At 36.0% G+C, this 13,478-nt stretch overlaps 1 protein-coding gene across 9 annotated transcripts in view; it reads left to right on the top strand.

The window, feature by feature from the left end:
- Window positions 1-13,478, top strand: part of LOC139940338 (actin-binding LIM protein 1-like) — a 105,847-nt gene that overhangs the window by 46,984 nt on the left and 45,385 nt on the right. Inside the window, exon 1 of one of the 9 annotated variants that reach the window (XM_071936552.1) lies at window positions 11,229-11,366. The exons of the other annotated variants lie outside the window; for them this stretch is intronic. Within the exon in view, the coding sequence (XP_071792653.1) occupies window positions 11,351-11,366 (16 nt within the window). The 5' untranslated portion in view covers window positions 11,229-11,350. Of the gene's footprint in view, window positions 1-11,228; window positions 11,367-13,478 lie in introns of those variants that run through there. 9 annotated transcript variants of the gene reach the window in all.

Below are 13,478 nucleotides of genomic sequence, written 5' to 3'. Positions count from 1 at the left end.
CATAGAAATATAATATTTATTGTATACATTATATTTTGTCCCCACTTCACTCCTATGGGTTCTTATAAGCCACCCCATTAATTGCAAATTAATAATTTTGATTTTCTATAATTTTCCCACTTTTTTTCTGGATGTCTTCCCAAAATTCTTTGCTCCCCTATCTTTTTGCTATAAATACATATGTTTTTGTTTGTGCTTGTTTATGCCTCTGACGAAGGTCCAGTTTGGATCGTAAGCTAAGTCCATCAACTCTACTAGTTTTATATATTTACAACTAAATAAAAAAAGAAAAGAAACGTTTTTCGATGATAGTTGTTGTTGTTTTGTCTTGAATTTGGGTGGATTGGAATGGACATGTGTTGTTGAGACAGCCTTTGATGAAACATCCCTTTAAGATGGATATTGTAGATGGATGTATTAAAGATGATGAGCTAAGCTGATAGTAACCATGTCAGTAGTCTAGAGGCCTGTAGGCAGGATACATACTACTCTAAAGTGATACGGCATAGTGATGGATGTGGTGTCAAATATATATGTTGGATTAAAGTGTATATATCATGGTAGACAGATTGGCATGTATCTGGCAGTCTGCATCAAGTTTGTAATAGGATAGAAATATTAAGTGCTGGAAGTAGACCGGTAGGACTTAAATTTGTGCAGACAGAATCTGTGTTGCTGTTCAAGTAAGTTAGTTTGATACTTTGAAGTTGTGTTTATACCTTTATCAGGTTGCGACTATCTTTTCATGCGTCTTGTAAACACAATAGCAATCATCGTTCAAATATACAATTCATAAAAAGGTCCCATACTCTTTGTCCAGGCTCAAATCAGAAAAACATGAAGGTTATACCCAGTTTCATAGTTTTGTTGTTGACATCGTTGCAGGCTGGAAAATCATAGTCAAGGCAAGGCTTTTTTGTTATTTTGCAGAGGGAGCTATTTTTAAAGTCACCTGGAAATAGAATTTTTTTTTTCTTTCAAACATAAGAGTATATGCTTACGAACAATAAAACAATTTTTTTAGTAATTGTTTGTCATGATTTATATGTTTAAAAAATATATAAAGTTGTTTGGGGGGCTGACTCCGCCTACCCCTTTTGTGACGTCAATCAAGGCAGACTTTGCCTGCAATGCGTATAGTAAACACACGTGCAAAGTACATGTACGTCCAAGTCGTGAGTTGGTACATTTCAAAAAGTGTTTTTCTGCATTCAGCAAACAATTTTTTTTTTTGAAACGTACAAACTCACGACTTGGTCCGTACATGTACTTTGCAATTGTGTTTACTCTACGCATTACAGGCAAAGTCTGCCTCGATTGGCGTCACGAACAGCGCTCCCTCTCAGGTCGGGGTCTACTCTTAAATTTGTAAATAACATAAGAACTGATTTTTTTAAACCTTAGTTAACTGTTTGTTCACACTCCACTCATCAAAACACATATATTAGTGACAAAAGCTTTATTTTGAAAAAATACCACTTCCAGGTGACTTTAAGGCACTAAGGCTAAGACAACTATTGATATCAGATATGTTAATTCAGACCAGAAGTGGAATGCATCCAACCTGAAGAGAAACTCAAGTCATTTTGACTGTGGAAATGTATTTGGACATTCAAATGTGTGATTTTGACATTTTTAAAAGGTACTTTTTCAAGCAGTTTATATGAAAACCCACATTCCCAAATTCAAGTGAGACTTACATGGTCTGTTGTCTATGTGTAGAATATGTCATAAAGTTCGTAGTTGTTTCTAAGCAAAATTAAACAGGATGTTGATGTTTCAAATCCTGCTCTGATCAATCTGATCAAACGAAATTTGTTTTTTTGAGCAAAATACATACAGAGCACCAGTCACAACATTGTTTTTAAACTGCAAATTTGGCTGGTAACCTACTTCTGTTATGAGACCAATGCTATTCTATAAAAATGATGTCCAATAAATGTAAATGTTATGTTTGCCTGGCCCCAGGCATCTCAACACAGGCCTCGGCTTCCAGATAATGTCTCCATACTCTATTATTTATTTTACTCTGCCTCGTTACATAGCATTGTTTATTAGTTACTCCTTAAACAATTTTTAGAACTGGTTTCTTGAAGTATAAATGTAAGTTTGAATAAGATAAATCAAACTTAGGGATAAGTGAGATTACTGACATCCAGACCACGGACCGACCTCTGTATCAGCTCCTCACCATGCAAGCCTGAAATCTTAAACAAGATATTTCATATTAACTTGTAGTAAATGCTATGTAACTGGGCCTCGAGTTAACATATTTAACCCCCATGTTTAATTCAACACAAATCGGTTTTATGCACTCTTCTCACCAGACTTCAAAAAATGTAAACAATTCAGTGAAATATTCTGTGACTGTGCAGAGCATGATGATATATAGGGAATCATGATCTGCAAATGGCTAAGTATAGATTTAGTGCATTGCTGGTCAAAGATCTGGTTGATAGCCTGTGATCAGGAGTTAAAGCACTTATACAACCTTGTTAATATGTATCAGTTGAGAGCTAGTGATTTAGTTATGCTGCGTGGCTGCACATATCCAAGTACAACATGAAGCAGTCTCAGCTTCAACAATACACCGCAGGCTGTTCTAACACAAATCAATACATCCTTTTAATGCTTGTAATTTCAAGCTCTGGACTTCCCTTCCAGAATTCACTGAGAGGTCTGATGAAATTTGCCGATTTCTCTGCTTGGGACAAACATTCCCTGTGTTTGTTGACACTGCATTTGATTTTTATGTATATATCCTTCATTGTTTGTATTGATCATTATTTCGATATGAATTTCAACCTCAGACTATTGTTATGAATTTCTATTGTCTGTATTTAATGATTTTAAAGCCAGTGGACACTTTTGGTAAACTGTGTTGTCCAAGGCCCACACTTCGTGTATCACAACTTATATATAAAATAACAAACCTAAATGGTTCAAAAATAATTTATAAGTTATCAGGTATCTAAGGTATGTGTATATCATGCTGGCATCATCTTGGGCATTGTTCTCTTTGTACAATGTGCAGTGCAGTTAATGTAACAAAGATCCCATTGCAATGGTTGCCATCGCTGAGGTCAAACAATGGTCCACTTGAGAAAGCTTCGCGCACAGCTGTCAACCAATGATAGATCTTCTCTTGACCTCAGTGAGGGCACTGTTTTTGCTTTGACATCATATCCCTCCTTGCATTTGCTGCCATCGCTGAAGTCAAACAATTGAATTTGGAATGTCTCAGGTATGCTTCGCGCACAACTCTTAGCCAATGATAGTGCATGAGCACCTTCATTGGTGGATACCGGCGCTATACAAGACTTTGATTTTTATTATAACTGTTTGGAAAAAGAATTACATGTAACATTGAGATAACAGGTGTTAGTTATCGAAAAGGATGTTTTGTTCTAACCTCTTTCTTTAATGGAGAACCTCTTCCCGTAATGTGGTATTCTTCCACTCTCAGTCCAGTTATTGGTTTGAAGGGGAGAAAAACACAACATCTGCACCATGATAAAGACTGGCAAGTTTTAATTACTCTCCAAGACACTTGATAGATTTCCAGAGATTAGGTAGTCATTGCTACATCATGTTTGTCAAACTCTCATGCATAATCCTGAAACAGTACGAGACACTCAATGAAACATCGATGCATGACTGTAACTTAACACATCACATCAATATTGTCTCTGCTTTCCTGTATCTTGATATACTCATAGCCAATAGCCACGTATAGCCGCTGATAGCCACTGATGATAGCAATAACTTACAAGTAAATCTGGGTGGACTGAATCTAAATCCAGTGTAGAAGTGTGTGTGTTGAAGATACTTAAGAGTAGTGTGATGAAAACAGTACAGCAGTAATGTAAGATGGAAGACATGATACCATGAGGTGCAACCTCATTGAATCTGTCAACAAGGTTCGGAACAACTGTCTTATTTGCATCACTACACGTTCTGCCAATAGATTTGTAATTATCTGTATCCTTAGTTGTATCATTTTTCTTCCTGGAAGTCAACTGACAATCATCCATCATCATAGGGTCATTTGGCATGACAAATAAACTCACATTATGGTTTGGTTTCATTCCTTATCTGAAGTAGTTCAATAATAATAGTGTTTATTCACATATTGCCTCAGCTATAGTTTGTTATCATTCTGCTATCATGGTTCTCCCCAGACTTTGTCAAAACTGGGGAGCATTTTGGACCCAAAGTTTGGAGATTAATATACCTAAAAACATTGATTTGAAATGAGACAAGGTGGTTGTAAAAGTCCTTCACTGCAATATTGGCATTCTAACAATAAAATACACAGCATTAATTTATTACCCCCCCCCCTCCACCCCAATAACAACAACATGTAATATTTACTGACAAGGTAACATTGTCAGGGTGTTTTTGTAGAAAAATGTTCTTTGACTACTTTTTTTCCCCCAGTTCTAGTTCTTAGCAATATCTGTTGAAAAACCTCTGAAAAATTTATTCAAGAATGAATGCTTGAAAAAGTCTTTGTTTGATACTCTTTTGTCAGACCTAGTTTATGGTGAAAAAGTTCAAAATCAGTAAAGGACACAAATGATGTTGCCATGTGTGAAGATCAAACTGGATACAGTTTGAGAACTAAGTTTGAGTTTGTTGAAAGTGGACAAAAGATGGCAATGATATGAGGCACTTAGTTGATAATGCCTTATGTGAGGATCAGCCGCAGATCGTAGCCAGTGGTTTTCCAGTAGTTTACTAGAGGCAGTTCTTTTAAGTGCAAACATTCAGCACATATGGGTTAAGTCGTTGGATTAACCAAGGAATCACGCAACCTGCTAAGTATCATCTGGGTTATCTTAGCAACGGTCGACTCATTATTGAATTCTTGTTATGAAAGGAGTCAAGTACTCTTTCATCTCACACTCCATGTTGTAACATTAATGAAGAGTGTATGCTAAGCTCCTCTTGATAAAAAGGGACAGTTAATAACTGGGTACAAAGTTCTACAACCATTGCATGTTTGCCCTAAGTGTTGATGATTTAGATAATAGGAAAGTGTAAACAATTAGCACATTTTTTTCATTGTGAAATTATGAATTGAATACTCTTTCTACCAGTTATTTTGTGTTTAAAATATTGTATGAGTTGTAGCTGTGTAAAATTTGTAGTCCTTTTTAGCACACTAACAATTCCATATACATGCTACATGATGTACGCAGTGAACATTTACTGAAGTAAACTACTGAGGAGAAATAAGTCTTGCTTGCTTGTTGGTTATTACAGGCAAACTTATCATCCTTTGATTAGGCTGTTAAAGTAAACCTTTATGGATGTTGGAAGCTGGTAAGATAGAGCTGATACAAATGTCACTGCCGCCACATTTTCTTGGAAAAAACTTTGTGTAAGAAAATTTTTCTTTATACAGGAAACCCTGATGGCATTGAAGAGTCCAGCCTGTTTAGGAAACTGAAGTTGAAATAGCCCATTTTCAGATAATCATTTAGAATGAGCATGAGTATCAATTTGTTACTAAAAGACCTGCAGCTATAACTAGACTTGACTACAAATAATTGTCTTCCTACAAGGTATATTTGCAGTCATGATTGTAATCTAGCTTGAGTCTGGGCGCAGTGTTTACTATGATAAGAACGCTGTGTGTGTGTGTCCTGATGGGCCATCTCTTTTTGTAGGTCATAACATGATGGAATATCTCTGAGAATACTTGGCTTGAAGGAAAGGATGTTATTCTGGAGCCAATATGTCAGAATGACAAATAATCAGTGCTAGTCTACTGGTGGAAACCACCTGCAGGGTTTGGCCTAATATCGGACATGAACAAGAAACAGTTCTGCTGAAACTGAATGAGTTTGATCCTTGGGTGTGGGTTGTACTTTCTCCAGGCATAAAAGAATATCAACAGTGTTTGCCTGTTCCTGTCAGCATCATCCATGTTGACAGCTTATTAGTTTACTAAGATGCTTAGTGCATAAGGAAGGGATGAACTAACCCTGGGTTAGACTCGTCAGAATTTCACATTTGAGCCCCGGGATTGTTTGATGCTGATATCTTAACCTTCTATTCATAGCTGTATGTTAAACTTAACCATGAAGTAACTTTGCTTAAACACCTTGAAGTGTTAAATAATGCTATATGTCTGACAATGACATGAATTAGTTATGATGCTTTATTAAGTCATAACAACCACTGGTAGAACTTGAGTTATTTATATTTTTATGAGAAGTATTTTTCATCATACCTGTTGACCATATTGAACATGACCAAAATAGAACCACTTATGGAGTCAGTCTACTTGTCTAAAGTATTCAAACACAAGTTATTTCACACTAACTTGTTTTTCTATAGTTTGTGACGATTTTTGTTTTGTGGAAGTGGCTTTTTGGAAGGCGAGTTTCTCTCATGACTAGGTCAAGAGCAATATATTGACCTCAATTTGTGATAAAGTACAGTAGAAGGAATATCATTTATCCTGAAGCATGCCTGTCTCAAGTGTTTATAGCATGGGAAGTGATATTTACGCTTGAATTTTACATCACTGAGCAAGTTTGATTACTGATCCACCATGTAGTTAACCAAGATCTTACGCTATTGATGGAAAGTTGAGTCTATAGTCGACTAGCTGGAACCATGCTGGAACCAACCCTTGGGCCACGGTTACTTCAGGGGTTTTCATTTCCCATCTCACTATGCTTAGGGAACCAGTCGCAGTAATCAATACATTTTGGTTTGGTTAAAGTTAGGAGTGTGCTGGGAGATTTCAAGATGATAAATGGACTCTCAGTCAGGAATCTTATTTATTTGTTAAAATCAGTGCAATTTGGATTCAAATGCAGTAAAATTTGACACCCTGCTTTTAAATAGGTCTATAAAAATGGCAAATGACTGTCAGATAGGCCACATGTTACTATGAATCGTAAAATGGAGTAAAAACTTCAATAATCTTGATTTGTCTTCTGATATAACAACCAGTACACCCAATGTCATGTGTCATTGTGATTACTAATGTTGGATATAACACATGGAACGAGATGGAGCAAGCACATTGATTGCACTGTGCTCTATTTAGCACATACTGGAGACTAGGGTTATTGGAAAATGTCAGCCATCATTAATGATCTGAGGTCTAAACCATAATGGGATTGGTGGTTGGGATACCTCAATGCATCATCACTTCTAGCAGTTGGAATTAATCTAAGATGAGAGTAGACCCTGGAGACCATTTGGAACAATCTGGACCCAATTCAGTAATTCCAATAACTTAGAAGCTAACAATGAGCATTATTAAAACCCTTAACTTTCGCACGCCTTCAAAATCCAACTGAATATTTTGTTTGATTGGATTGGACTAAAGACTGCACATTAGTAAACTGATCCTGCTTTACATTGGATCCACCATATGGGTCTTGAGTTACCATACGGTGTTGAATTTGGTTGTTACAGTCAGTTATGTTCTTAAGGTGGACGTGCATATCAGTAGATCGCACACATTCTTCACTACTCAACTTGCACTGAAATTCAGTACTTTTTGTATAATTTAAAGCAGAGAATGTTGAACATATATTCATGGATGCATTAAAGCAATGTTGGCCTTTAGGTCACCTGTTTCAATCTCGTTTTACAATGTAATAAACCAGAACCATGGAAAGCCCAACATTGAGATGGGAACAAGAATAGCATAATAGAGAGATAGAGATTATGGTTTATGGTTTGTATATGAAACCAGTGACATTGATTTTAGTATTACATTTTTGGGGGTGTGGGATGGCCTTTTTTCGACATTTTTGTTTGGTTTGAGATGTCAACCTAATCCCTCTTCCCATGTAAAGACTGCCACTCATCCAATACCCAGCCCCCTACCATCTGACCATAACCCAGACAGGGTGTGCCTTACACTGGATGTGCAATATTTATCTTGAATTGTAACATTACCAAGATGGGAACAAATAGATGTCAGCATGGCTTGTTGGTCATCTCTGAATTGGTTGTTGAGTAATTGAAGCCTTCCTTGTGCTTGATCTATAAAAGCAACACTTGACAAGGACTTGTTACCATGAAGGGCTCTTGCAGCTACAATTGTTCACATCTTGGCTCTACTGACAATTAAATTAGTGTCAGGAATCAATGCTTGTTGACCAAGCAGTCAGCTTTTTCCCTGATTGCATTGTAACTAAACTTACCTTGCTGTGTGCAGGCTTGCTCTTGACCCATTTAAATGAGTTGCGTTGAGTATTATCTCTCTAGGTATGGCCTTCGTGAAGTGCATCATTCATGGCTCAGGATAATCTCCAATAATCATAGCCATCTTTGTAACAATAATCCATCTGTCTACGTGACATTTTAAAATAATGTGTTTGGAAAGATACCCTTATTGTGTTCATCATTGAGAGTCAAATAATTATTATAAGTTAAGAGAGACTGCGTGGATATTTGAAACGCTCTTCATCTATCAGACTGAAGTCATGATATTCTGTTTACTCCACGTATCCAATAAAGCAGACTGTGAGTGAGGTAATCGAGAGGTTTTATTCAACTGTAAATCTATCATTAAACAAAAGATTGAAAAGGTAGAGATTAAAAAAATTAAATTAAACAATGTCACTGATCAGGATGCCAAATAGATAAATTTAATTGATCAGTAAATGCCATCCCATTGTTTTAGCTTAGGCATGGGAAGAAATTTAATGATTAAAACCTATTAGAGACATCAAAATAAAATAAATGTCATCAAGAGTTTAAAAATATACTATTTGTTATGTGTAGCCTTGTTTTCTTTTGTTATCATGTATACTACCGGCTTAAAAATTTGAAAAAATGTCATTTACGTTGCTGGGAGGGAAAAAAAAATAACAGTTAAAAAATCCCCACCTGTGTACCCTATTTTTTGGGGGCCCGCTACACCAACATAACATTTTTTGTTATGCCTCATTTTGTTTATTTAAAACTTCGACTTGCATCCCAGAAGCTAGGACATGTGTCCCATGGCCCAATTTCATTGAGCTTTTTGGTTAGTAAATATTGCTTTTAAACATTTTTCTGCCTCTGAAAATAAATGGGGAATCTGTCACAACCATCACAGATATGCCATTAGGCTGGTAAACGTTTTGTTGCAGATTTGTTTTGTGCTTAGGTATGTTTGTGCCAAAGCATCTCCATGACACTTTGGCCAACGACACACATTTCCTGTAAACTGCTTTATAAAGTATACATAGCGATACATCACTTAAAAGAAGATGACTTGGAGAATGTGAAAATACTAACAAGTTTGTTTTGAAGTCTGAACTGTGTTCTGAAGAGGTCACAACTATTGTTGCAAAAACAGTAACCAGAAGAGCTGGGTTCAAGTCAAAGTATTAGGGCAATTGATGCACATAGAATCATCTTCATTGATGAATTTGTCCTGACGTCCGTTGTGGTGGTTTTATGAGAACACAGTCTTATAAATCCTCCTTTGTCTTGTACAGTTGGATTATCATCAAGCCTTGGAAAATACACCACTGAACAATCAGTTGACTTCAGGTGCAATTTCACCTCTTTGAATTGTTATTGTAGCTCATGATGGGCATGTGTGGTGTTTACATCTCGTTCTAGACTGAGTTTGATGCAAACTTTCAAATTTGAAAACACAATTATTTTTGTTTAAACCACAAGAGGGCGCCATTTGTGTAAACAGATAGTTGTAGGCTTTAGAAATTAGTTAATTAAATATTATTATTTAAATGGTTTTGAAGATTTCGACAAGTTTAACAGTTTGCCTTAAACTAAAGCAGTAATGCTCATCTTTGATGACTTTTCAACCCCCTGCAACAAAAATAGAGGACGAAAAAGAAAAGAAAGATGTATACAAAATATCAGTTAATATTGATCCTGTGCCTGCTTATTGGTGTGCATTCTTCTACCAGAAGCTAGCCTAGGCTGCTCAATGTTTTGCAATCAAAAACTTATAAGTGAAAGTGTCTCTCCATATTTACATTATTTTCTAAGTTCTAAAAAAGCTAGTACATATGTTAATAAATTGTTATTTAGTGACAAAACTAAAGCTCATTGATTTATTGCTTGTCCATCTTGAGGTGAAATCTCTTTGCTAGTTGTTGATGTCAGCTTTCTACTGGACATGTTTTCTTGCCTTAGGGAGTGACACTGAACTACCTGGTATTTATAATTCAATCATTTTTGTGAGGGACACCTGTTGCTTTTGGTATGTGGTCTGTTGGGGAAAAATAGTTTATCAAATTTGTATGAGACAAAACGTGTACATGTTTTAGATTATGTGACCGAGTTGCCTGATTTGAAGTTTAAGAACATAAATTGCTTGGTTTAGAAAGGTTGATTAAGGTTGGACATTCGAACTAGACTGTAGGCTGAAATTTGTCAGAGAGCCAACTGCTTCTTTTCTCCATGGTTATGTTAAGTATCTATTGACCATTTGGCGTTATTTCCAATGAGTGACTTTTGAGATGATGGTAGACATCCTACCCTACCTATTGGTCCTTTTCCATTGTTCTCGGCGACAAAAACATTTGAAAGATAAATGAGCGGTGAGTTTAGAAGCTCGCTATCTATCATCTAAGAGGAATCCCAGTAGCATAATGATATTTTAAAAACAACAAAAAGTTCATTGGTTGTCACTAAATCCCTGGACGTTTGCTTGATAAGTGTTAAACAGCAGAGGATAGTTGCAGCTAGTGCCCTTATTAAAGAGGAACCCTTTTGAGCTAGGGTTTCCCTGTGGTTTTGATTGGAGTCAATAGAGGATCATGGTCTGATGCCATCTCTCATAGGTCAAAAGGTGAAGTAAGGAACCAATCAGCATCATGAAGCATGGTTGGAGGTTTATTGGTAGAAGGATCAAGTTTTTAGGTATTATAAAGTATGAATGCAAAGTATTCTGCACAGGGAGTGTAGTATTGCTGGCTCATAAAGCTCAACCCTATCCTATGCACTGGATTTGTTCTTAAAGGTTTTTTAAATTGATTAGAAGTTTATAATTAATTAATTAAATTGAAGCCTGACATGTTTTATGTAAATGGAAATCATCAGTAGTATATGTACTTTGTATTGTTATTTTTTCTTATTTAGGATTGAGTACACAGGGTTAATAGGAGTGGCACCCCTGTATACTTCAGTCCTGAGGTATGGTGAATATGCGCTTAACTTGATGTTATCAATGAAACTATAAGCTGATTATGATTGGTTTAGTTCTATGAGCAGTTGACCCACTATTCACACTGACAGTTCTAGCAGTGTATATATACAAACATTGCGTTGGTGTAAAGACCTCCAATCTGTACCCATGCCCAGACACCATCACAAATTGGATATATTTACAGCCTGGTAAACATTGGTGATAATGGTTTACGTTTGTGGTAAGTTTGTTTTAAAAGTGTTTTCAATAATTTTTTTTTTTCAATGAATGTTCCAATTGATGATTCTCTTTTCATAAAAGAAACATTTTAATGCTGAGATTTCACATGTGGGACTATTTTTGCAACTGGCTTGGAAGTTTCAGTTTGTTGAAAGTGCAGATCTAATCCATGTGACCTCCAACTTGTTTTGTCCATCTCAAAGCTTCCCCTTTTCTGTTGTATGACGGATTATTCCTTACAATGCACCTGGTATGTCGGCCAAAACAGTGCGGTAATTTGGATCATCCATGTCAAAAAGGCGTAACGGTCTTGTGCGGTCTTGATGTTGAGATGCATTTATAACAAGCCTATCAATAAACAACTATCTGAAAACCAGTCTCTTTATGGTCTCTTGTGGTATTCCAGTAAAGCTTTTTAAGCTGTCAGATTCATACAGATGGAATTTGGAGAGCTGCTAGGATTTTAATCCATCCATTGATGATAAACGGGACAAGAAAAACTTCTCAAAAATTAACTTTTACAAATAAAAATAGTAAATTTTGTCAAGTGATTAGTGGTTCTACAATTTCGTCTTTACAAATAAATATTGATAAAAAAGAGGGAGACCCAGAAAATAAATAAAAGATCTGAAATTTAAATAATAGGAAAATTGGTACAAGTTAACCATTACTAACTCTACATGAGAGACTGAATTAGACCATGGAGGTTCCTCCGTCCGTACTCCATGTTTCTCGCCGTGGTATTGCTGTTACTTAACCAAATGTCACAAGGGAAATTTTGCACATAAAGTATTTGTCGATTCTCACTGCGTTACAATTATGCAGAGCGTGATTTCTTCTGAAATAGCCTTAAAGTAGTGTTGCTTGCGGGCAAGCCTGATTTGAGCTGTAAACTACACAACTACACCGGAATTCCTTGTAGCTACTGATCTGTCACGGACACCTATTGATCCATTCTCAACATCAATCGCGGATTCTTCGCATCTATGCAACAATCAGACTACAAGTGGTTTTTAATATGAGGGCATTTCTGGCATTGTGAACTGGTCAAACATGGTCAAACACGCTATGCATTTATTGCATCTAGATGTACAATAATACAAGCTGAATGAAGAAATTGTAGACAAGCCTATGCAGTAAAAAGATGAAAGTAGAACACCTGAGTGATGAAAACACAGAAATGAAGTGGGATCCATGACATTGTTTTTACAGTGAATGACCATAGATATGGAATGACTATCTCTGTTTTGTTGTTGGAGGTTATTATGTACATTGTTATGGAGAGAGGTGAGGTATTCTAGATATCTACAATGTATACACAGTCTTTACACAGTCAATGTGATGTGCACACAATCAGTTTAATATTTACTATAAAAATCGTTCCTTCTTACTCAGTTTGCTTTCCTTAATCTTTAAATACTTTCAGCATAAAAGTTGACAACAATATTGTAAACTAACTTAAACAGAATAGAACACAGAACATAAAATGAGTCCACTGCGCTATGTAAAAATATAGCTCCTATATAAGCAGAACACATTTGATAACAAATTTGTGCTAAGAAAAATGATGCAGGACGCCAGTCGCCAGTCGCAAAAGGTACATATTGGTGTATTGGCAGGTTATCATTTGCCTAGATGTGAATATTCTTGCCATGTACAAAACTGACTTTAGTTTTAGGTTGTGGTTGATTGATGAGTAAACACTTTACTATGGCAATGATGACACATTGGCTGATTGATTGATTGGGTGATTAGATGTGATACCAGCATCATTATCACCATAAGCTTAGATTGTATACACATACTAAGCATTCCTTACATTGTTTATTTGATTGTAGGATACAATTTGTCAGTATTTGTTTTATTTCTAGCAATGATTCTTGCACACACCTGATGATCACAGTGATGGACTGCACCTTCAATCTATAAACCTCTAAATATTTAATCCTAAAAATAATGATTACAATGTTCTGAATAATCATGAAGGAATTTTAATTTTAATTCAATTTTCAACGGCTCAGACATGGTGCAGACTGTACATATTCGGTATCATATTCTTTCTAGTGAACTGGTAAACCATACCTATCATCATTTTTTTAAACTCAATTCACAG

The sequence above is a fragment of the Asterias amurensis genome, chromosome 8 (genome assembly GCF_032118995.1).
Source record: "Asterias amurensis chromosome 8, ASM3211899v1".
Classification (NCBI taxonomy): domain Eukaryota; kingdom Metazoa; phylum Echinodermata; class Asteroidea; order Forcipulatida; family Asteriidae; genus Asterias; species Asterias amurensis.
Note: the sequence above shows the minus strand (reverse complement) of the source record. Positions and strands in the feature narration are given on the sequence as shown.